The 24,827-nt window shown below is 43.3% G+C and overlaps 2 protein-coding genes across 4 annotated transcripts in view; one reads left to right on the top strand and one right to left on the bottom strand.

The window, feature by feature from the left end:
• Nucleotides 1–8,620, top strand: part of IGFBP7 (insulin like growth factor binding protein 7) — a 15,438-nt gene extending 6,818 nt beyond the window's left edge. The window contains exons 2-5 of one of the 2 annotated variants that reach the window (XM_053974887.1): nucleotides 4,989–5,098; nucleotides 6,355–6,471; nucleotides 6,833–6,959; nucleotides 8,385–8,620. In XM_053974887.1, coding sequence (XP_053830862.1) covers nucleotides 4,989–5,098; nucleotides 6,355–6,471; nucleotides 6,833–6,959; nucleotides 8,385–8,404 — 374 coding nt within the window. In that variant the 3' untranslated portion in view covers nucleotides 8,405–8,620. Of the gene's footprint in view, nucleotides 1–4,988; nucleotides 5,099–6,354; nucleotides 6,472–6,832; nucleotides 6,964–8,384 lie in introns of both variants that reach the window. The other variant, XM_053974888.1, reaches the window with a different exon arrangement.
• Nucleotides 8,566–24,827, bottom strand: POLR2B (RNA polymerase II subunit B). 2 transcript variants are annotated; one of them, XM_053974870.1, is made up of 25 exons: nucleotides 24,751–24,827; nucleotides 24,473–24,545; nucleotides 23,502–23,652; nucleotides 22,280–22,392; nucleotides 21,788–22,007; nucleotides 20,711–20,869; nucleotides 19,570–19,734; nucleotides 18,871–19,067; nucleotides 18,032–18,151; nucleotides 17,493–17,679; nucleotides 16,647–16,790; nucleotides 16,262–16,401; nucleotides 16,024–16,135; nucleotides 15,396–15,550; nucleotides 14,948–15,146; nucleotides 14,663–14,831; nucleotides 14,086–14,182; nucleotides 12,969–13,063; nucleotides 12,462–12,712; nucleotides 12,286–12,375; nucleotides 11,911–12,018; nucleotides 11,340–11,453; nucleotides 11,094–11,254; nucleotides 9,700–9,895; nucleotides 8,566–8,817 (listed from the first exon to the last, which is right to left on the bottom strand). In XM_053974870.1, exons 1-25 carry the CDS (start codon nucleotides 24,767–24,769, stop codon nucleotides 8,728–8,730), a joined length of 3,525 nt encoding a protein of 1,174 aa, XP_053830845.1. In that variant the 5' UTR covers nucleotides 24,770–24,827; the 3' UTR covers nucleotides 8,566–8,727. The 2 variants fall into 2 exon arrangements, with proteins under 2 accessions (XP_053830845.1, XP_053830846.1); XM_053974871.1 differs by lacking the exons at nucleotides 23,502–23,652; nucleotides 24,751–24,827 and having other exon boundaries at nucleotides 24,473–24,550.

Here is a 24,827-nt window from a genome sequence, read left to right as displayed (position 1 = left end):
AGGTTGGATTTTTGAGAGCCCTGCTTGATTTTTCATGCATAAATACTGCCATGCCTTTTTTCTGTCTTTGTTTTCACATTCTTTCCAGGCTTTAGCTCATGGAAGTAGATGACCTTTAAGGTCCCTTTCAACCCACACCATTCTATGATTCTACAGTACGAAGGTCATGCACAAGGTCTCTGAAGGCAGCGTTCCCAAACCACGATAAAACAGCAGGGCAGGGATTTCCAGTGGCAGTGGTGTGCACCATGCTGAGCCCAGTGCTGTGGAAAGTAGGAGCTGCTCCATGGCACAGTGATGGTGGCCCAGGGCTCTTGTCACTGACCTGACTCAGGCTCAAGTGTGCAGGGCTTGGGGCAAAGTTGTGTTCATGTTCGCAGCCTTTCCAGGGCCTGCTGAAGTCTGAGGGGGATGCCAAACAGACACAGCATCCAACACATGCTTCCTTCTGTGACTCCTTAGTCTCTTCAAAGACAGGCTACAGGAGGACAAGAAATGCCTTCAGAAGGCGGTAACAGAGGAGGCTTATACATCTGCCAGAAAGCTGTAAGCGACTTTGGGAGTGGGGAAGGCTGGGAGCTGCCTGCATTTCCCATCTGCTGCTGCCTCTCACAGGGCACTGACCTGGGAGGGAAGCAGCTGGGGCCATACCAGCTAACATGACTGGATGTTGCTTATGGAAGGTTTCCCTTTTTCCATATAAAGTAATTTTGAAGGGAAAGTACTTTACCAGCACTTTGGTGGAGTGGGTTTATTTTCAGACTTGCAATAGCTTGTGAGAATGAACAATGTTCAGCTTTTGCTTGGGCTTGTCCTCTCGGGGACTGTTCCCAGCCTGTGTGTGACCTGAGGCTGTGGCAGGGCAGTGCAGTGAGCAGGAGGGCTGCCTGGGAGCCAGGCTGACACCCACGTGAGCTTCAGCCTTTATGTGTCCATGGTCTGGGCATCCACGGACTCCCAAGCACCAGAACATAGCCCACGGTGCTTAATGTCCAGCTGAATTTTGCCTTTAGTCACATACCTGTAGGCCCCTTGTTTTTAGCAAAAAGTTACTGCTCTGCTTGCTGTGTGGTTTTTATTTGATTGTGTGTGTGAACAGCAAAAGAAGATTGGTGAGGAGCCACTAACCCTCAGCTGTGAGTGACCATCCAGGAATCAGTGAGGGACAAGTGGGTGGGCTGGGAGATGCCAGGTCTCAGCCAGCTGAGGCTGGGCACAGAAGGGGTGCCTGGTGTAGGAGGGGTGTCAGGAAGAGATGCCAAATAATATCCTCATTGAGGATGCCGGAGGCTCTGCTGTGCACATTGCTGTGGCAGAAAAGCAACTACATATAACAATGGGAACTCCTTTCCAGCTGCTATTTTTGACATAACACAGGCAGTCAGTTCCCTGCAAGCTGCAGAAAAAGTGTTTTCAGCCTCTGTCCCAGGGTAAATGAGCTCTGGGGCTCTGTGAGAAGCGCCTTCCTGGGCCAGGGAGAGCTATTTGTTTTACAAACAATGGGCAGAGCACAGAGGAAATGCTCGAAGTGCTTGTGGAGAGCAGCTGATCTCCATCAAAAGCCTGGGCTGTCATCTTGGTTAAGGGGCTCACGTGCAGTCAGGAAGCATCTGTACAATCCACAGTGTTCCTGGCAGGACAGTGGGGACCACTCAGCCATCTTGATGGCGGTGACCATATTTTTGGGCAGGTGCAGCTCTTAGGTCTTCAGCCTGAAGGAAGCTGAGGGAGAAACCATCCCCTCTGTGGGCAGTGCTGCCAGTAGAGCAGCAAGGCCTCTGAGGTGCATGCTGTAGGATGAAGGCAGGGGGACTCCTTGCTGGCAAGAATCAAGACATCTGCTCTGTACATGTGGGCTTGTTTCCGGTCCCAGCTTTGCTCCCTTCACAAGAACTCCTGAAGCAAGAGGGGCACTTGGAGGAGAGAATGTCCTCACATCTTCTGAAGTGCATGCAAGGCTCTGCCATCCTCTGCCTCTCCTGCTGTGTCAAGTTGCCATATCATCTGTCCATCTCTGTCCACTTTGAGGGCTGAGCATGAGTGGGACCAGCACAGGCAGCAAGCAGGGTGACTGCCATGCATCTGGGTGTCAGGTCACTGTGGTTAGAGTTTAGCTACTGCTGTGGCCAGTTGTGATTTGATTTTAAATGTGATGACTTCTTGGCCTGTCTCATTTATTTTTAGTGGCGGAAGAAGCCCAGCTCTAGAGTTTTGTCTGTATGGATTTAAGTCAAATGTCCAGAGAGAGCACAGTGACTTTTCCCATGACACTTGCTGCATCTCTCAGGATGCATATTCCCTCCTGGCCCCAGAGCTGTGTCAGATACAAGCAGAGGCCTGTGGATACTTCCAGCTCATTTTACAGCCAAATGTAAAATGTCATGTTCTGCCTGGTTGGATCAGGATGTACATCCCGAGCTCAGGACAAGCTTGTAACAGCCAAGCTCTCACTGTGCTGTGACTGCTGTGCCAAGCCAGACAGGGCTTTGCTGTGAAGCTGTGCAGGCAATTCCCCTGTCCAAGAAGGTAAACAATTTCTCCTCACCCAGGAGATGGGTAGAAATTCCTTGTCTCTTTTTCCTTGACAGCAATTGCTGCTGAAAAATCATGGTGTGACCTATTCATCCTGGCAGGGTGAATAAACACCTCTGGACAAGTGGGTGCCTGAACCCTTGGCACAGGGGGAAACTTGGCAGTAACCAAGACTGAGACACCTCAGGCAGTGGATTTAGTGGTGTGCTGAATGCTGCCAGTTCCCAGCCAGGGGAGAATTTAGCCAGATCCTGGAAGAGCACAGCAATGCCTTAACATCCACCTGGCTCTTAATGTAAGAGTCATGATCTCTCCTTTTCTGTGGTGAGAGGTGGTGATCATGGCACTTGTGGTTTTCTTGCCTCATGGAAGAACCACAGTGATAGATGGTGTCCTACAGGGGCAGACATAACCCTGGTAGCTGGGGACAAGTCCCAAGCTCTGTTTTAGGAAAGCAAATTTGCATGTGGAGGGCTGGACAACAGAATAATAGTAGCAGCAGCAGGCTTTGCTGGGTGTATATCAGCTGGAGGTCCCACACAGAGCACGAGTCCAGCCAAGCTGCCTGGGGACATTGTGTCCCTTCACAGCTCCCAAGCACCTTATTGTCCCTATTGTTTAAGGGACACCAGAAAAAAAGAACAGCTAGGCTGTGCAGGAAATGCCGCACTGGGTAAGGGGAGCAGAGTGCATGACCTGAGGTGGCCCCATCCTGCAGATGGCAATGGGCTGGCCACTGTAGGGTACTCAGGGGAGAAAACCTTCAGCAGGGTGTTGAAATGCTGCTTAAATCCTCTTCTCAGGCATGAGACTCATCTCTGTGCTGATGAGGAACACCTGGGTTGTGGTGTCTGCCAAGAAATCAGCCTGTGCTGACTATTAGGTGTGGTTTCAACCATCGCCCGGGGCTACACATAAAACTTTTCTGCTTCTCCACAGCTGCCTCCTGTTAAAAATCAGAACTGAGATACTTCTGTAACAGAGAATATTGAGTGCAGCCACCCCTAATCTCTAAGTAGCTTCCCACCAGCAGGCTGTGTACAGTCATTCCTGGAGAGAGAAGTCTCGAAAGAGAAGAGCAAACACTTCTCTGGGTTTGCACCAGCTGCTCAGGAGCAGAGAACCACCTCAGCATCTCTTGGGCTAAAATAGAAGCATGGCTGATACTCTTTGGCTGATGATACTAGTGTGGATCTGTCCACAGATCATGAGAAGGAAGAAGACAGCAGTTTTCTGCTGGAAGATGTTGGTGCAATGCTATGCACTTGAAACCTGCACCCCACTGTCTGCAACAGGGCTGCAGGGTAGAGTGCACATGCAGGGCTGAAATCAGTGCAAATTCAGGACCCCATAAGGAGCATCAGGACCCATATCTGCCCATCTTTTATGGGACTGGGAATGAGCTGTGTGTGGTCTGTGAGCCAGTATTCCCAGGAGCTTCTGTCAGGCTGGCTCTGGAGTACCTGTCTGCATAAGAAATGCCTTCTCCTGATGGAGTGTAATGGGAGCTTGAGTTTCCTGTTACTGCCTGCATCTTCAGAACAGAAGGGGGAAAGCTGTTTGTGGCGTTCTTAGAGCTATCAATAACTGGAAATAAACACTCATGCTCCTGTGGTCTGTACTTCCTATTGCAGGGAATTAATAGCTGTGTTTAGCAAAACAGCCTCGCTAAAGAGGGATTGAACAGAAAAGGCTTTCTTCCCTTCCTGGGATATGGATTACGTCTCCAGCATTTCCCAGCCTGAGGGATAAACATCTCCAGTCAGATCTGCAAAACAACCCTGCTCTGATCTGCTTTAGAAGCAACTCTCTATTTAACCAGGAATCTGGAGCTCTCTGGAGAAAAACAGAGCTCTGCATTCACCTTCTCCCTTCCCAGATCTTGCCCATGCAGAGCTCTGCCACCACCCAGCCAGCCTTTGGCTGAGCATTGCACACAGGTAAAACAGGAACAGCATAACATGGAATTTTGCTAGCCCACATTGAAATCATGCCAGGAGAAATGATGCTGCAAAGTTGGGCAAGCTCTTCATGGCATGATAGAGTGAGTGGGATGCACCCTGTCTCCTAGGGGTCCTTTCCTCCATGCCAGCTGACTTGGTGACTGCATGGTAAGCAGGGCCAGCAGTTGGTACAGTTCTGCTCAGCCCCTGAGATGACAGAATACAAATAGTATTTCACTTCTAACCTCAAACTTGTGAGGAGGAGGACTCATCAACTGAACTGCTCAACACTTGAGTTTTCATCTGGGGCAAGCGCCCATTGGTCTGGATAGCTCAAGGCTGGGTGTGTGTCTCACTTTGGAGAGAGAAGTGTTGTGATGTGGGATCAGTCCAGTGAACTTTGCTCCTAGCTTCACCTCATCCTCAAAACTGGCTGTCTCCCACTTAAAAGGCTTTACATGGAGGCAGGCTTGCAGTCACCTGGGACTTAAAAGCTTTTCTCCCTTTTTGCAGGACCCTCCATTGTGACTCCTCCTAAGGACATCTGGAATGTGACAGGAGCACAAATATACCTGAGCTGCGAAGTCATTGGCATCCCAACCCCTGTCCTCATCTGGAACAAGGTAAGGGCCCTGCTTGGAGCTCTTACAGCACAGCAAAACTGAGGTGGCTGAAAGTGCCTGGTAAGCACAAAGGCCATAGCAGATCTCTGTAGAAATACACCTCTTTGATGAGTTCTCTCATCTCTGCAGTTCAGTCTACCCCCACACATCTGGTTTTGCTTAGTTTTTAGACATTATTTAGAAATAATAACTTGCTGATCCCAAGCCAGGACAGGACACGTGTTTCTCTTGGTAGCGCCTGGTATTTGGAGCATGTAGGGAATGTCCCTTGACCTGCCTTCACCTTCACCCTACTGGCAGCAGTGACTCTGAGGTGGCTAGACATCATCCACGTCGGGAACAGGAACCACATGGGGCAGTCATTTAGCTCCAGTAGCCAGCAGCATGTTGATTTTGGCAGCACTGGTAACATCTGGCTTAGGATGGGGGCCAATGTTGAATGGAGAGGATCCTGGCTGTAGGGCTGAGAGGCACTGCATGGCTCCTGCAGCCTCCTCAAGTGCCACAGGTTTGTGCACACTTGTGAAGGGTCTTAAAATTAAGCTGCAACATTACTAAAGGATACTATGGAGAAAAAAACTAGATTAGCACAAAATTTGCTGTAAGACAGCAAGCTTTATTCATAGAGGTTCAAGAGCAGACTGTCAGGTGAACATACAATGTGGGCTTGTTGACTCACGCAGCATGTTCTGCTTGTTTATGAATAGATGCTGAGTTTACACTGACTGTCAGTGCTGTTCTGCTTTTCATGCCTCTTCCTCATGGCTGAGAGACAGCTTGACCTGGTTGTAACAAGGGCTGAGCACCACTTATCTTGTGCTGTGCTCTGGGCTCAGATACTGGGTAAAGACTGCAGTGCTGCTTTCCCATTGATGCTGTGCCTACCAGGAGGGACTGCCTGGTTTGCTGCAGCAGAAACAGGCACGGCTGAGCACACCCTTCGGAACACACACAGGTTTTGTGAGGCTAGATCAACACAGGGCATGTTGGCACACGCTGCTGCCCAGCACCATCCGTTCCAGAAAACTGGGCCACTCTTGCTGCTGAGGGGAACCCAGCCTCAGGGCTGAGGCACTGGGGTGGTGTGGCTGCACTACACGGAGGATAAGGTGAAACTCTGACACTAGGAATACACTGCTGCTGCACAAAACACATTCATGTGTATCTAATGTTGATCTGTGTGCAGGTATGCTCAGCATGCAGTTCCAGCATAAGTTAGCCCCTAAGTTCTTACCCGTTCCTGCCCCTCTGTCTAGATAATTCGAGGACAGTATGGTGTCCAGAGGATGGAGCTTCTGCCTGGGGACCGGGAGAACTTGGCTATCCAGACCCGTGGGGGCCCTGAGAAACACGAAGTGACTGGCTGGGTGCTGGTAAGTACTCTGTGGGTGCACAGAGCTGCACAGGCAGCAGAGTGCAGTTTGCAAACTGCCCATGGACAAAGAACAGTAGACAAATGGCAACAGACAGGGCATTTAGAGGAAAACAGCCTGTGTAAGTTAGAGATGAAGGATAAGGGTGGCTGCTGGTTCCAGTCTTACCTGGTACATGCACCCTTCCTCTGTCTAGCATGCAGTGTTTTGCAGTGTGCATACCACTTGCAAAATCAGAGGGAGAATAGTGGGGAGGACAGGGTTTGACACAAGGAAGTTCTGTAAGATACCTGAAAACAGAATCACCTCTACCAGTGCACGAGATGCTCACTGGGGGAGCGGGATGTGTTTCTTCTTTTAGATATCTCCTCTGAGCAAAGAGGATGCTGGGGAATATGAGTGCCATGCATCAAATGCCAAAGGAGAGGCAACAGCTTCTGCAAAAATCCACGTTGTGGAAACTCTGCATGAAATAGCCCTGACCAAAGGTTGGTAAGTGTGGCTGAACACTCAGAAGCTCTCTCCCTTAACAGTTTATTGTTATTTGATATAAAAGGACTACCTCTGTTTAATGCTTTCAAAAAAAAAAAAAAAACCCAAAAAACCCCACAAAAAATCCCACAAAAAAACAACAACAACAAAAAAAAACCAAACAGAAAAAAAACCCAAACAAAAAAAACACCAAAACAAACAACAAACCCTCCCCCTGCACTAGAAATACCAGTTTAACATGCAGTTTTTTACATTTGACAGAACATTCCAGCAAATCTTAGCTACTGGAGTTCTCAAGGGATTGTTCAATAACCTCCCGCATACTGTAAAGTACTGGAAATACCAAATTAACTGGAAACACCTTCTGGGGTTTTTTAATAGAGCAACTTCCAATGTGTTTCCAGTCCTACATTTGTATCATCCTTTCAGTGTTGTCTGGATGCTTTCAACCCTGCTCCTCTCTCCTGAGAGCAGTATTGGCACAGCAGATGTTCCAGTTCCTGCCACGTTCTCTGCATGCTGGGATGTGAAACCTCAGGAGACTTGCCACAGCATGTCCTCCTTGCTAGGCTGTGTGCAAAGCTGGTGGCAAACCAGCCACCCTCATCCCATCTGCAGAGGATGGCTCAGTACCACAGCCACATGATATGCTTAGGAATAAATCTGGAGAGCCAAAACAGTAACTAACCCTGCTAGAGGCAGAGGGACAGGGAATAAAGCACCTGGCTAGAGAATACTGTGCTGCCCAAGTCCCCTATTGGACGTAATCCTTAATTTTAATCCCTGCTAGCTTTATCCAAACTATATAGTCTTGACTTTTTGTGTCCTTATATCTATGAAGAGCTAAAATACTTCCCTTAGAAGAATATTAGCAGCACCTGGCACTGAAATGAAAGCTTACAATGAATCCAAGTATCATGCTCAGGAACTTTGCTAATGATTTTAAGGTAGTCTCTAATCCCTTTTCAAACATCTTATTTATGGATGTGAATGAAATTGAGTTTTACTGAGTTGTGCCATGAACAGCAAGCTTATTATACCCCAGAACAGTTTGTTTCTTGCACACGCCCAGCACATGCTACAGCTGGTTCTTTTCAACTGTAGGAAAGCTCCGAGGCATCTGGAGCTAAATGATAAGTAAATGTAGACTGCCACTTTAAAAGAAATTGATAAAATTAATGGAACAAACTGTCAGACATCATAGCACCACCGTGAGAGTCTGTGTACCATGTCCAGGTGATCTCAGCACAGAAAAACATGTCTGTTATCACCCCCCTGCAGCAGGGAGGGAAGGAAAGAAGGCAGGAAGGAAGGAGGGGTCAGATCTCATCCTCAGCCAAGAGATCCCAAAGCTATTGCCGAAGTTGCAATATTCCCCTTTGGAACAGGACAGAGTGTAACATATTTTTGTTTTTCCACAGATGATGGTGCAGAGCTGTGATGTGAGGACTTTCACTTATGCACAGTTTTAAATTAGTATTTTGGAAAGCTGCAAGCTCTGGCTTTTTCTAGCTGACTAATCAGTCCCTCTTAATTCCCTTTTTCTTTGAGTCCCAATTTGCTTGCACACTTCTTTCACAGATACACAAATAGATTCACAAACTCGATTACAAATTTTAATTCTATTTACAGGAAATAAACATACTTTTGAACAGCACACAGCAGATGAGTAAAACTGTAATTCTGAATGTAACGTGTACAAAATGAAACAAAACCTGAGCACTTGAGTCTCATAATTAAAAAAAAAAAAAAGCCCTTTTAAGGCTAAACACTCATCATACGAGGTGCAATACTCATAGACATCAGTTCCTGGAAGAGGAGTTTGCAGGCGTAGGGCATTCGAACCAAAGATATCTGGAAAGAGATTTCAAAAGTCTTGTGATAAAAACTCATAAAGCATCAACTTCCACATCCTCTACACAAATAACGTAGTTGAGTTTTTGGCTTAAAAGCAAATCTGAAGTTATGCATGAAAACATTTAACGAGAATTACTCACAGACAGTACCAAAGCAAGAAGGAAGCTGAGACTGTAGGGGCTACACAGCAGCTTTCCAGAACACATTTTTAAAGTAAAAATGCAGCCAAGGGATCTGATCCTAAACAAGAACCATTTAACAGAACATGTGCATAGTAGAGTGTGCCTGAGGTGGATAAATGCAGGTAAGGTTTCCAGTACATCACTCTGTAACCCCAGTGCCATTGTTCAGAGTTGCAGCAGTCAGTCCTTGGCACAAAACCAAGCCTGTTCAAGGCTATTTTTATCTCTGTTACTGCTGTCCCTTGACATACTTCTGTAACCAAGCATGCACTGCAGAGCTTTTATTAAATTAAAAAAAACCCACCAAAGTGCAGCACAAAAGACCTCCCGTGGGGACCCAGCTCTGCAAGCATAAATATCTTCACGGAACAGTCACAAGGGCGATGCCTCGAAATTCCTGTGATTCTGAGTTTTACTTCTAAAAATAAGTTCTTGAGCATTTAAAGTCTCTGAAAACTCTGCACTGTACAACACTTGAGCAGCATTTCCTGCTAAGTGACAAGCCAACACTGTAAAATTAATAAGGAAGCATCCAAATTGACTACAACACTATAAACACTTAAAACAGTTATGAAACTAAAATAGCAATTGTTCTGGTGCTTCTTTAAATATTTACTTCCCTATCCTCCTGCTTCATTCAAGTGGCATTTCCTCCTGCCCACAAGGAGAAACAATGGCTGATGAAAACCACACGCACCTGAGTTTTATTACGGCATCCACGGCATTCGTAGGTGTGAGTCCTCGTGTTTGCAATTGCCATGATTCCACAGAGGTTACACACATGGACCTGGTATGGGTCTGAAGCTTCAAACAATCTTTCTCTCAAGAACTGGGCTGCTCCATGAGCAATCTGGCAATCTCGTTCCATTTCTCCAAAGCGAAGGCCACCATCACTAAAATGAAGAGAAAAACCCCTCAACTTTTGAGTTCACTGGTAAAATCATCAGTTCTTGTTGGTGGAACAAGTATCGTATTGCAAGGCAGGAGGAAAACGGTGCGTTAATTTTCCTCTAACACCACAGACTAAAACTGTGAGAACAGTAATTTATAACTGCTGATGAGGATTTCTACAGCTGGTGTCTGACAGCCACAGCACAACCACACAGCAAAATGAAGTGTACAATTAAGTCATCCTCTGCTTATCTGCGGTGGGTTTAACCTTGGCTGTCTGCTAGATACCCACCAAACAGCTCTCTGGTCTCCACCATGTAAACAGGACATGGGGAGAAAGTAAGATGGAAAAGCTCATGAGTGGAGATAAAACCAGGGAGATTGCTTATCAATTACTATGACAGACAAAACAGACTCAGCATGGGGAAAATGAGATTATCACCCATTAAAAATGGAGTAGGATGATGAGAAACAAAGACAAAACTAAAAAGGTCACCTCCCCAATCTTCTTCCCAGATTTACTTCACTTGTTCATTACTAACTCTTCCTCTCCTCCCTGTGATGACTGGGAGAATGGGGATTGCAGTCAGTGCATCATAGCTGCTCTTGGCTGTTCCTTTCTCCTCACAATTTTTTCCTGCTCCAGCATATGGCCCCTTCCATGGGACAGTCCTTCACAAACTGTTCCAGCATGGGCCCTTCCCATGGGATAGAATCCTTCAGGAACAGACTGCAGCAGCAGGGGTCCCCCACAGATCATATCTCCTACCAGGAGCCTGCTCCAGTATGGGCTTTCCACAGGCTGCAGGGCAATTCCTGTTGCATTTCCTCACTCCTCTCTCACAGTTGCTGCACAGCATTTTTTACCCTTTCTTAAATATATTCTCAAGGAGGTGCTACCAGCACCACTGCTGGGCTCAGCTCTGGCCAGCACTGGGGCTGCCAGGGCCAGCTGTAAGTGGCTGTGTCCAGCATGGGGCAAGCCCTGGTCCTTTCTCAGAGACGTCACCCCAGCAGTATCTCCTCTACCAAAACCTTGGCACCTGCACTCAATACAAGATCTTAAGCCAATCACATGAAAAAATGGGTGGCTATTTGGGGCGAACTAATTAAGCTGCAAAGCTGAACTAACTACTTGTTCAGGGCTAAAAACTGGACAGGAAACCAAGAGACCATAAAAAAACTAGGAGGGATCCTTACCGAGATCTGCCTTCCATGGGCTGTCTGTTAAGGATCTGGATTGGCCCTCGTGCACGAGAATGGATTTTGTCATCCACCATGTGCTTCAAGCGCTGGTAATAGGTAGGGCCAATGAAGATCTGGGATGTGATTTTTCGACCAGTGAAGCCATTGTAGAGGACCTGAAGAAGTCAATGCAATCATAAGCCTTACTACCCATCACAGGTATATTAAAAAAATTACAGTGGATTGATACTTTGTTTATACCTCATTTCCTCTTAGATGATAGCCATAATCTGATAAAAGGTTGGAAATCTTTTGTACGTTGACAGCATCATTAAAAGGTGTAGCATCACCAATTTCTCCCTTGTTTGCAGACACCTACAGAGAAGAGATTTGGAAAAGTCTGTCAGGTTTCTGAAGGACTGGTTAGACCATATTTAGATGTTTCAAACAGTTGTAACTCTTAATACTGGAATTTGAGATTCCATGCCAATGGTAGTATCCTATCTCACTGTGTTTATCTGCCACATATTTCAAAAAATACACACTATAAACAATTTTGCCTCTCCTTATTCTAGGTCAGGGGAAAATGTCTGGAACAAAAGCACACTGTAGGTAGGACCTGACCTTCTGGATAAAATTTACAGGACTGTACATCTTCCCTAAGAAACCTCCTTTTGCTATCAAATAACTGGAGAACAATCATTTTTACGTGAATTAACACCTACTAGATAGTGTTTATCTTCAGGAAAAAAGAAAAGCTCAAAGCAAACAACAATCCCCACCAAATTTCAATTCATATTCTGAGACATGCAGTATAGAACACTGTTCTTACCTTGCCCTGAAGACACTCAATCAAGTGACCAATGGTCATGCGGGAAGGGATGGCATGGGGGTTAATAATGATATCAGGTGTGATGCCTTCACACGTGAAGGGCATATCCTAGAACAGGGAAACACACAATCAATTCCTCCTAGAAATCATGTATAGGAAAAGTATGTGCCTGGATCCAAATTAAGTATTTTAAAAAATTTAAAAGGCATTGAAATATGTAAAAAGTAGCTGTGTCTCCTTCTAAAAATATTTTAGCTACATTTAAGTCAATATTGCACCTGAGTAGATATTCCACAGACAATTCACTTAAGAGAGTTCCAATGCTAAGATCATCACAGGTAAAATCTCCGAAAGAAGAAAAAAATAAATTACTACCTCTTGCCTGTACTGGATCCCACAGGTTCCTTTCTGACCATGTCTGCTAGCGAATTTATCTCCAATTTGTGGAATTCTTACAGAACGTACCTGTAAGCCACAGGAAAACATGCAATTGGTGACTTAAATACAGACCAAAGATCATTAAAGCAGAAAGCACAAACATCAGTGCTCACCCTAATCTTGCAGAATTTGTACCCTTCCTGGTTCAGGGTTACCATGACCTGATCTACAATCCCAGTCTCACTGGTCCGCAGGAAGGTGCTGCAGTCTCTCTTGGTGAAGCGTCTGTTGGTGCTTTCCAGCTCATCTTCATTTTCTGGCAGTGTGACTGTTTTGCCAATGATGACATCATCCCCAGACACACGTACCCCAGGGGCTATCAAACCATCATCATCAAGTTTGTCATAGATTGCATGTCTCATACCTTGGGGAAGAAGGAACCAAAAAAAATAGACTCCCAAATTTTTCAACATACTGACTCGATGTTCTGCAGTAATTCAACACATCTGCTTGCAGCTTCAGACAACTGCTATAACATCTAATCTAAATATCTCAACTGATACAGTAATTTCTGTGAAATATAGAAATGTCTGTATTAATGTATGCCAGAATGAAGACTGAATCAGTTCAATACTACCTTGTCCACAAAACCTTAATTTAAAAACACTCCTTTATCTTACCTTGGCAAGTTTCACGTGTAGGCTTTTCAAAAACTTCCTCTTGGTCATACCCTTTCTTAGACTCTTGCTCTTTGTATGAGCGATAGAACACAGACCTGAAACAAAGTTATGAAGTCTTCTCCAGTGAAGCCAGCATCATTTTCCCCCCTATCTCATTTTCACATATTATGGCTACTGTTACTAATGACAACCAAATCCAAATAACCTCTCCTCTGATTTCCTGTTAATCTGACCTTCACTGAGGAGGGGAAAACAAAAAAACAACCCACCACACAGAAAAGTTTCAGAGGGCATTATGATGGTCACTTTGCAGTGACCATCACTTTTGCCAAAGTACCTAAGATTATATGCTAATTTTTATGAACTGCAAAGACTTTTGTATATGCTTGACACCACAGAAGCAGTTATTACTCCTAATGATAATTCACATCTTCAGCAAATCATTCTCTTATTGCCTTCCTCCTGCACGCAATTTTGCCAACTTTTTTAGGCTTCCACTGCTACCTTGGAGTGCCACACTCAGTACAAATGAGCTGCAGTGAAAAGCTTCCAATTCATATACGTTTTTTTCTGGTGCTTTAAGGGTTTTTGTTTGCTGCCTCAGTTGCCAGCACACCAAAGTGCTTTCAGATACTATAATGCATGAAGTCACATCAGCCACCAGCTGTGCAACAGCAGTTCCTTCTAAGGAGAGGAACATTCCAATCCGAACTGGTAGCAAATGTCTCACTAATAAAGACAAGACTATGCTAAAATGCTGCAACATTGTTCTGATAACTGGCAAGACTTATATGAAAATACACCAGGAAAGAGTCCAAATGTTTTTTCATTAAACTGTGATACAAAGGACCCTAAACAGAATGAAGATCAAAATGGAAGATTAAGAAGACAAAGTGGGTGCTGAGGTTTCATGGTGTTTTTCTAAGATACACAATCACTGTTTTCATTGTGTTTCTCCCTCCATCCCCATTAAAAAAAAATTAAAATGCTTCTCAAGTTGGAAAGATTTGGAGAACAGCATCTTCCAGCATGAAAAGAATTTTTCTTGAGCCTCTAGACAACTCAATATAGTTTTTTTTTTTAATTCCAAGCAGTTAAAAAATTTACAGAGTCTTACCTGAAAAAGCCTCTGTCAACAGCAGAACGGTTCATAATGACAGAATCTTCCTGGTTATAGCCTGTGTATGATGCAATGGCTACAATCGAGTTGATACCTACAATATGCAGAGAAAATATTTTGAAAGAATGCACACATGCCCAGACAGACACTATTTTAACTCAAAGTAGGCTGTACTCTCCACAGTGAAGCTGTTCTGCCCTTCCTCAGATAAAATCTCTACATCCCACACACAAAAACATGCAGTATCAGCAAATGCAACTCTGGGTAGAAAAGAGTCAAGAGTGACCCTTGTGAAAAACCTATCAAACATCAATATAGAAAATGCAGTTTTTTCAGAGAGATTTTAGCAGGGTAGTAGGCTTTTTTGGGTAATGTAGTCCCAGTTGCAACACTACCAACAATTTTTTTGCAGTCTAGGTGTCCAGCTACAATCTAACACTTAACCTATACTTATTTCCTTAAATTGCACACATTTGCTAAGTGTTCAGGTACTCTACACACACCATTTGTGACATGTTCGAAACAAAACAGAAGAGTAGTGTTTTTGTTCCATGAACATGAACTGACAACGTACCTGCTGGCAACTCTCTGAACCTCAAGTATTCCATGGAGCGTGTTGTTACCAGAGGCTTCTGGGGATAATACAGCACGTGGGCCAGCGTATCCATACGGACATGGAAGTTGGTGATGTAGACTCCCATAGCCTGTTTACCCATAGCAGACTGGTACGTGTTCCTGGGAGACTAGACAGACAAAGGGAAGACCAATAATTATGTACATAAAGCTCCTTACACACACACACACACCTGTGGGTTTTCTATCAGCTTTAAAAGCAGTATGTCAGCAGAGGTGCACTGACCTGGTTGTGATCAGGGAAAGGGATAATAGATGCACACACTCCCAGGATCATGGATGGGTGAATCTCACAGTGTGTGTATGTTGAACAATATGCCACACCTTTCTCTTGCAAGTCATCTGGAGTCATTGCCAGCATCACAGTCTCTTCTTCCAGGGTGTCAATGTACTCTACTACACCACTGGCCACAAGATCCTGCCAACTGAACAATCAATAACTCAATTAACACCTAAAATGGGTCTCTTCAGCAGTGACAGGAACAAGGACTTCTCTGGCTTATAATTACTACCACTGCCTCAGTGTGATTAAAAAAACTGATTAAACTACGAGTGCGAGAAAGCATCTTTGTGCTGCACAAAGCAATAAACATTCCTCTCTCCAACCTAAGAAAACATGTACCTTCCAAGATGGAAAATAACACCTTCAGTTGAATTTCAGTAATGTATCTCACCTGTAATTGTTATACTCTCGTTCCTTCAGTTGGTCAATGTGCCTTTTCTTCAGCAGCAACTTCTGTTTCTCCACAATTAAAAGGGGCCGACAAATTCTGCCTGCATCAGTGTAGATACGGATTTCTCGCTCACGAATATCTCTGATCATCGAGACCTGGGCAAGACAGCACCACCTCATGAATACTAAGTCTCAGCTTGGAATCAAAACTACAGAACACAAAACAGGATAGCCAAATTCCCTAAAGCAAAGACTTTCCAGGCACTATCAGAAACACAGAACAAAGAGTAACACTCCTACAAACAGGAACGTTTCATAAGATTATTTTCAACTGTTTTGTCTTTCAACTGGATCCTCTTTAAAAACAAACAACCCCCCCTAAAAAAAAGAACCCCACAATCAAGCAACAAATTATACCCAATGAAGCATAAAATAATAATAATAAAAAAAAAAATCAAATGCACCAAATACAAAAGCCTCCCCAAAAAAAACCATAAACCAAACTCAACAGGAAGTATATTCAGAAAGAGACTTGCAAATAATGCTACTTGAAACTTGCAAAGTATTATCAAGGCATTATCCTCTCTTGTCTAAAAGGACACCCAAACTCTAGATCTAAAGATTTATACCTCTGACACAATGATGTCCATCTGACGACGAAGCTTCCTTAGAGTATTCATCAGCTGCTCCGGATCTTTGTGTATTCCTACCCAGCAGCCATTAACAAATATCTTGGTAGCACTAGAAAGGGGAAATACAAACAAATAATAATTAAAAATAGCCCACCCCAGCAAATAACCCTCAAACCCTTGAAGTGTTGTGCAGGACAAAGTTTAAGTCTGTTTAAAGAGTTTTATTTGCACATACTCAGCTATTGCTGCTGGGGATATTTCTTCCAGGTTTTCCATACTCCACTCTTCCAAGAATTCCAGAATTGGGGATGGCTGAGACCCCACAGAAATGTAAGCCATCAGGGCTAAGTTCTTCACAAGTCCTACTGCATGACCCTAGCAGAAACACAAAGTTAACCTGCATTTTCAAATCAAGACGTTCCCCCAAGAAGATTAAAGAATTTAAACTTAACTCCTCAAGGAAGTGGATGCAAAATATGCTTCCAACCACCCAGTTAGCTATAAAGCTAAATATTTGTGTCAGCAGTATTAAAAAAAGTGCAAGGGATCATCACAAGTGCCAAGGCTACAAGATGTCCGTGAGGGAAAGGCAGTTAGTACACAAATCCTGCTTTCATTACCTCAGGAGTCTCAGCAGGGCAAACCATTCCCCACAGGGTGTTGTGCAGCTGCCGGGGCTTGGCCAGTTTTCCATCTCTCCCAATCGGAGAATTCAGGCGTCTCAGGTGGGAAAGCGTGGATGCAAAAGTCAGGCGATTCAACACCTGCACATTGGAAGGAGTTCAGTCAGTCAAAGCTTCTTAAGTGTGTTACTGGTAGGCATCATGACACCGTAGCACAAAGGATCAACGCCCTCTAGAAATGATGTACTTAAAAAGAACTAAAACACCTTTGATTTTTGTTATCTGCACTTTTTAGTTCACCTCCACTAATCTCACATTACCCCTAGAATCTCAAGCTCCTAACTAGTGTTTTAGTGCAGAAGTTCCCAGAGCTTGCTTTTACCACATCAAGACCCTGGGCTAATAAAGTCAGTGCTCCTCATCATTTGCCATGGAATACATAACTTTTATATTATTAAGTGTCACTCAAGTTTTTTTAACTGCCTGTGAAGCACTGGAAGTAACTAAAGAAAAGAAATCCATCCTCCTGGATGATTACCTGGGACTAGGAATTTACACAAGTGTAAGATCTAACAAAAAAATCTGTACAAGAGTTACAACAACTGTTTAGCAGTGAATGCAATAGCCAAAGTAAACAAACCATGACCAAAAAAACCATGACCTAAACCACAGACCCATGAAGATCCAACTGTTTGGGTCTTCATCTGTGTGACCTAAGGAAATTTCCTTTTAAGAATATATCTATTTAACATACAACACGCATGGCTGCTAAGCAATGTTAAACTCTTCCATGAGAACAGTTTTACCATAAAAACTGTAAACCTGACAAAGCTCTTATTGTACCTGAGATACTCCTGCTCTGGCCTGATGAGCTTTCTTCTGGTCACCCCAGTTTCCAGTTGCCAATGAATATTTCAAACCGTCTGAAATAATTCTTGTTTTAATTGCCAACTCCAAGTTGAAATCTTTCCCTCTGTCAATGAACTTTTGTGCATATATTCTCACTTCCTTCAGCAAATTCTTGAACATTCTGTAGAAGACACCAAGAAATCTGATTAAACAGTGCATGTGCAATTCAGCCTACTTGGGGCTATTTGAAAAAATGTCACTGGCCTCCTGAAAAGAAGTAATTTGTAACCAGGGTGAGGAGGCAGAGGGGAATAAAGTAAATGCAACTGTCTGTAAACATGCACAAAATATGCTTCAAAACAAGTCAATGCTGGCCATCTAGTGTTATAGGAAACTCAACCACTCCACAAAGAAGTCAATTAGATAGAAGCTGTGTTGCCCAAGACTGACTGACACAATAGAATTAGTCTGACTTAGAAGCACAGAGTTGGCAATGCCTCTACCATGAAAGAAAACGTGTATGTGATAGTTACCCTCTGAATAGGAAAGCCAAGAGTGGCCCAGCAAGATCCAGTCTTTTGTTGCCATAATGATCTCTGTCATCCAGCTCTCTTCTTCCCAGTGCTGCCAGCAACAGTCTATGAACCATATACCTAAGCAAATAAGACAGTTTATGTTTTAAACTGACAGCAGACATTCACAACAAAGAGTACATGTTTTCATAGATAAGTCAGTGAACTCTTTCCTAAAGGCTGTCCATTCTAGATCTTTAGGATACCACTGCCCTAAAAGAAACCTCTTCAGGACATCCTTAGAGGTGGATGACCCACAGAAAGTTCTGGCTAAGGACAGAGAGAAGAAAATATTTACATCATGATGGTCATGTCTCTTTTGCTAAGTATCTGCCGTGTACTGCAATACAGGCTCTGTTTAAGACCATGCAATCAGGGACAAAATCACAGCTCTCTGATGCTAAGGTTCATCTGCATATCAGTAAGCAGTGATCAAGACAATGTACTACTAGTTTTAAAGAGTGGTTTACATTACAGTCAGCTTATCAATACTTATCTAAATCTTAGTTATTAATTTCTAGATGTTATCCACGCAACTGGTTATCAAAAAGTCATTTAGCACTATCATCATATTAACTTAAGATCCAAAATGTGTTTGAGGCTCATTTTGTTCCTTTATTTTTTTCCATGTTTATCAAAATTTGCATTTTCTCAGCCTGAAAAATATACCAGTGCCCCAAGGTTTATCACAGAGTATCCAGAAGACTGAGGTTAAAACAAACTTCCTTTCAAGGCATTCTTCCAATCATATATATGAGTAAAAAATATCCATTTGCAGCTGTGGGACAGTTCTGACATACCCTAGAAAATAGGCCTTTTTGGTTTCACAGAAGTCACTGACACCAACATGTGGGAGCATTTCTTTCTGTAAGACTTCTTTGGCATACTTGATTCTCTTTTCTTTAGTGACACCTGGCTTGGCACCTCTTGAGCCAATGAAGTTTAGGGCAACATTTTGCTCTTGAATGACAAATGCTTCATCCAGAGATGGTTTGACCTAACGCAAAAAAATACAGCAAAATCCTGTAGCAACCAGTGCCTGTTGGGGCTGAAGGAAACTACACAGTAGTTTGTTAATGATTCTTTTCAGGATCTGCTAATTATTGATCCAGGTCTTTCTGGCATTAGGAGACAGCAATGAAGCATGTAGAAGAACACAAAAAATAGTTTAAACTTCAGAAAATATTTCTCATTCAAGTTCATTCTAGGTCTGATGCTATTTCAGGTATAATCAAGATTTTACAGTTAAAGTCAACAACAGCAGGAGAAAACCCTAACTCTCCAAATACATAATAACTCTTAAAAATTTCCACTGTGCTCTGTTCCCTTAATGTACTCATTAGAATAGATTCAGGCAGAGAACTTTCAACATTTCTAATACAGAACCCACAAAAATAATAAATAAATTACAACTGGAAAATGAACAACGATTCAAGTGATGACTACCTGCACTGACACACCACAAACATGAGAACAGGAAATAATTTAATATATATTACCATTTCCATCATTTCTGGGTCTTCAAAATCATATATGATGTGCTCTAGAATGTCCCTGTCAGACACAAAGCCGAGTGCACGGAAGACAATGATGATGGGCACCTCTTGTTTGATATATGGCAGAGTTGCTACAATGCGCTGACCGATGGCACTCTTCTTTGCACCCTGCAAAGATGGGGGAGAGCAGGGTTAGGCTTAAATCATCCTGCCTTTAAGTAAAAGTCTCTCTCTGGATTTGGATGATACAACACAAACATATTTATTCAAGCACCACAGGAAAACACGGCTTCTCAGCAGGCCAACTAAGGAGCTACTCTGCAACCTTACTCCAGCAATGACTTTTTATTTTAAAAACATTTCAAGCTTTAGAAGCCGGTGAAAACTTGTAAGGTTTTTGCTGATACAAAGGAATATAAATACTACTTGTTCACCCATATGCATAATTTCTCTCCTTCAGTGCAAAGAGGAATCCTATCCACCTTCAGTGTTCCTTCTGTCAGGCTTAACTCAGCTTTTCCAACCCAATGTGCAAGTGATTATTCAAGTAGCTGCTCTCCTTCTCCAGAAGGAAATGCTGTGGGATGCAGAGGAAATCAGGAGTGCCTCAGACATCAGGAGTGAGAATACTGTAAAGCCTCTATTTAAGTTGCTCTTGGAAAATTTCAAAACATCAGTGCAATACTAAATGAGTACAGACACCTTTTGCTTTAGAAGTAGCACTTACTGTCCCTCACAGATGGCACAATTAGATGATAAATATGAATTAATATGTGGTCTGCAAAACACATCTCAACACTAGCTTGCCATCAGCAAAGAGCGGGTCCCTGCTCTTCTATTTATTCTTCACGTAAAAACAGGACACAGCTTGTCTGAATTTTCTAAAAATTAATGTATAGTAATTTAAAAATTATTTTTAGCCTTGCCCTAAAATCTGCCACAAATTGAGTCTTCATTTCAATCCTCAAATTATTAATCATAGAGACAAGCATAATTTATAACCAACAAATTTTCATTTATCTTCTTTACAACTTAGCATCAGAAAAAAAATCTTCTCAAAATCCCAAAAGCAAATGACACAAAGAGACAGGACAGTAACAAAACTCCTAAATCAATCTCTGGGGTTACTGCTGCCTAGCCATACCTGTCCACCTCTGGCCAGCATGCTGACCCATATAGTACTTGTTGGTCGAGATGAATTTTCCAGACAAGATCTACACTCTCCTGTGTAGGCATATTTTGAATCTTTCTTTGCAAACACATACACTGTGTTTGTAGCCATTTTCTCCTGAGCAATCAGAACCTGTGTGAGAAACAGGAGCACCAATAAATAACTGACAAAAGAGAACACTGAAAGTAACACTCACAGTGTTTCTACTATTCCTTCAGGTGCCTCAACTTTAAGAGCACTGCACAGCATGAAGTCAATTGGCCAAACTCTGTATTTTAAAAATACAGATTTAAACAAAATATAAGCTAGTTAAGATGGAATAGCCCAAACAAGAGACTCAGGGAACACTGTTGTCTTTTATTACTTACCACACATGCTGGCTGTGCCGAGACATTTCACACACTGATAAAGAAAGCATTTCACTCTCTGTTTTTCCAAGGCCAAAGCACTACACAGGCAAATTTAAATGCCAGCTCAACAATCAAAACCAGAATTTGTTTTCCCCCAAGAAGAAATAAAAAATTCTGATTATTTTGCTGTGTTTCCCCAGGTTATGAGTTAGAAAAAACTGTCAGTTTCACTGGTGAGGCACTAACAGGGTGTGGATATGATTTTCTGAAGCCGCTTCCACAGCAATGGAGGCAAGAACCTTTTCTTAAAACAAAATGCATCTATATAGCTGTGAACAAGCTGGAGGACACTCAGAGTAAGGAACTGCCTCATTTCAGAATGCATGCTGCTCTGCAATACTGAAAATGGAAATAAAAATATCTAAAGCACTTACTGGCAAACAGTTCACAAAATGCAAAGCAGCTGACAAAACTGAAGAAGGGAAGAACTGAAGATGGGAAATGTGCCTCAAAGAAGAAAAGGTGGCTTGAGAAAGCCCGAACAGATGACTAAAAGCCCATCTTTCTGCAAGATCAGGAGCTCCCACAGTATCTCTGGTACACTGGAATAAGAGTGTTTATGCTCCTGGCAAAACATATGGGAACAAGTAACAGAACTTCCAGTGTCTGTAAAGATGGCTCTGCAAGGTATATCCCTTACCTTTTCTGATCCATTAATGATGAAGTAGCCACCAGGATCAAGTGGGCACTCATTCAGCTCACAAAGATCACGGTCAGTTAAGCCATTCAGCAAACAGTATGTGGAACGCAACATGATAGGAATTTTTCCTATAAAGGTTTTCTGGTGCTGGGTCTGCAATTGGTCCTCCCCTTCTTTAATAACTGTTTTAGTTATATCCACATACAAGGGAGCAGAATACCTACAGAATAAAAACACCACTGCGTCACCTGTCAGTTACTACCTTTCTGTACAACCCTGACTAATGAAGGCAGTTATTCAAGCTCTCACCAGTGTATTAAGCATTATTACCAAATCACCAATCACCATCTGAATTTAACAACTAGACATGGAAGTTTAAATAAAGCAGCAATTATTAAATTTTCAAGGCACTACTATATTACAAAAGGTTATTAATTAATAAGGCAGAGGCAGTTCTTCCTTGTGTTTATCCACCACAAAGTTGGCTCTTACGTAAGGTTTCTCAGTCTGGCTTCATTTGGCATCATAGGTGAGGGTGCTCCATCTCTTTCCCAATGTGTAGGTTTGGAGAGATAGATTTGTTCAAACTTCAACAGATACCGGGGCTGGAAAAACAAGAATATATTTACTTGTAATGGAAGAAACATCTTGCCTTCAAAATTTGAGACTGAGAAGCAGAGGGAGACAAAAACAAAAAAATCAAGTTTTTCCCTATACACACAGTTTCCTTAAATTAGTCCAGCATCTTCAAATGTGGTGAAAGATTGCCTGCAAGTGACTCTGAGGGAAAAGCAAGTTTTCTTTTTCTCACCTCTAAACCTATTCCTAAAAACTTGTAAATAATAATAAAAGAGAATAAGACACTAACTTCTGTGATTTGAGAAAGTAAAATAATAGCTTTTGTACAAAAAGAAGCCTGTGATTTGAACACGCAACACAAACATCAGCTGCAGAACTGCACAAGTAGAGAATTCTGCCATAATATACAGAGAATAACAGAGAAAATATTAAGCATTAGTGAGCTAAATGTTTATGAACTGTTGCCTATCAAAGAAACCAAAAGGTATCTCAGTTATTCTCTACAGTATAGTTGCTTGCCTGCAAAAAAAAAAAGCAAAGGAACAGGAAAACCATGTAGCAAATTCAATGCTCTGGTGTCCTAGAGTTCCTTTAAATGCTTCCTAGAGGGAAACATCAAGGTAGTGACTGACATCAAGGCAATGGCTCATCACCATCTGCACTTATGGAACAGGGATCAGACTATACAAGGGACACAGGTGAAAGCACCAGAGCCACTGCAGAAGGTGCACACTCATTGTAGAGGAGCACACTCATCACGGGGTGCAGAATAGAGACAATCTGTCCTCTTCAGAACATGGTGCCAAGGGAAGAACATGAACAACAGCACCCTTTGAAAACCTGGACCTAACCTGAGTCAAAGCTAAGAGAGAAGTTTTCAGCCATAAGCCTTGCCATGGTAAAGCTGCTGAAAAACCAAAATCTCACCAAAACACAGCTTGCTCTTGGCTACCTGACCTGCTCTTACTAAATCTGTCCATGCAGTTTTGCAGAGGAACTGACAATATGAGCTGCAGCAGCCACTTGTTCTTGGTCACTTCTCAACTCAAACAGCACGACAGGAGTTGAATAAAACTGATATAAAATGACTTTGAATTGTAAAAACACATAATCTCTGCCAAGGTTCTCCACTTACTGGCTCTTCTACTTCTCCTGAGGCATGCTGGGCTTCAGCTTGTAAATCAATTGGTGGAGCATCTTCAACAATTCTCTGCACAGACATCTGAATAAACTCATCAAAGGAATCCAACTGCTGCCTGACTAAACCCTTTTCATCAAAATAGGAGCTAAAAAAAAGCAGGTTAATAAGAAAATTTAATTAATGTACTTCACACACAAACAAACTTAAGATATATTTATTACCAAAACTCCACATGCCATGAAATATAGTACAAAATCAAACACGTTTACTTAACCTAAGGCATTCAAACACAGATGCTCCTCACAAATGTTTAATACTTCCCTCCCTGCCTGAAGACACAGACATATTGGAGTGACAGACTTGCTGCCACCTCTTGGCTAAGCCACAACTGCATGCACAGTGAGTGCCTCAAATTTCCCTTAAATTGGAAGAGAAATGTGATGACAAACCTCACTGAAAGTGGCTCCAGCTCAAGTTTTCAATAATACTTGTAAATTACTTTGCTTCAACTAATTTTCCTAGCTGCAGTAAACTAGGAGGACGCCCCCAAGTCCAAGTAATAGTACTCAGAACTTTTAGCTTGGATCCCCTCTGTTCCAGCCACACAGGTCCTGGACCTTCACATTTTGCTAGAAAAAAAACACCAAAATGGTGAAAATACCCAAGTACTGATTTCCTAATGCCAGCAACAGCAGTGAGATTAGTGGGTAAAACCACGTGTTTGATATGGAACCACAACCACCCCTTTCTTCACTGAAAAAAGCGTGCTGGAGGTCAGCAGAACTTCTTATTCCAGCCCTTTGTTTCTGCTAAAAGCCCTCCTGCTCTGAACGTGCTGCAACACACAGTTTAGTGTAATCAAACCCGCAGCTCCCAGACGTGTTCCCGGGAGCAAGCTGAATGTCACCTGCAAACCGAGAGCACAGGTTTTGAAGCGATAAAACCAACGAGTTTTAGCAGGTCACCTAATAACAATCCAGCAGGCTTCTTGCCACAAGTCGGGCGTGATTTCATCATCGTCTTCATCATATTGCATATCTGCGGGGAAGCACAACGTGTGAGTTAGGCTCCGACCACCGCCGTGTCCCCCCTCGCCTGGCTCAGGGGCCTTCCGGTACGCCGGGAGAGCCCACCGCATCCCCCCCATCTCCCGGCTCCCGCGGGCCCCGGCGCGCCCAGCACCATCCCTAGGAGGGACGTGCGGGAGGAAAAGGCGAGGAGAAAGAAAAGGAAAACCCATCACCTTCGTCCGCGTCGTACATGGTGGCGGCGGGAGGAGCCGCGGCGGCCGAGGGAGGGCCGAGAGGGGCGAGAGGGGCG

This window comes from Vidua macroura, chromosome 4, assembly GCF_024509145.1.
Source record: "Vidua macroura isolate BioBank_ID:100142 chromosome 4, ASM2450914v1, whole genome shotgun sequence".
Classification (NCBI taxonomy): domain Eukaryota; kingdom Metazoa; phylum Chordata; class Aves; order Passeriformes; family Viduidae; genus Vidua; species Vidua macroura.
The sequence above is the reverse complement of the archived record's forward strand: the minus strand, read 5'-3'. Positions and strand labels throughout refer to the sequence as shown.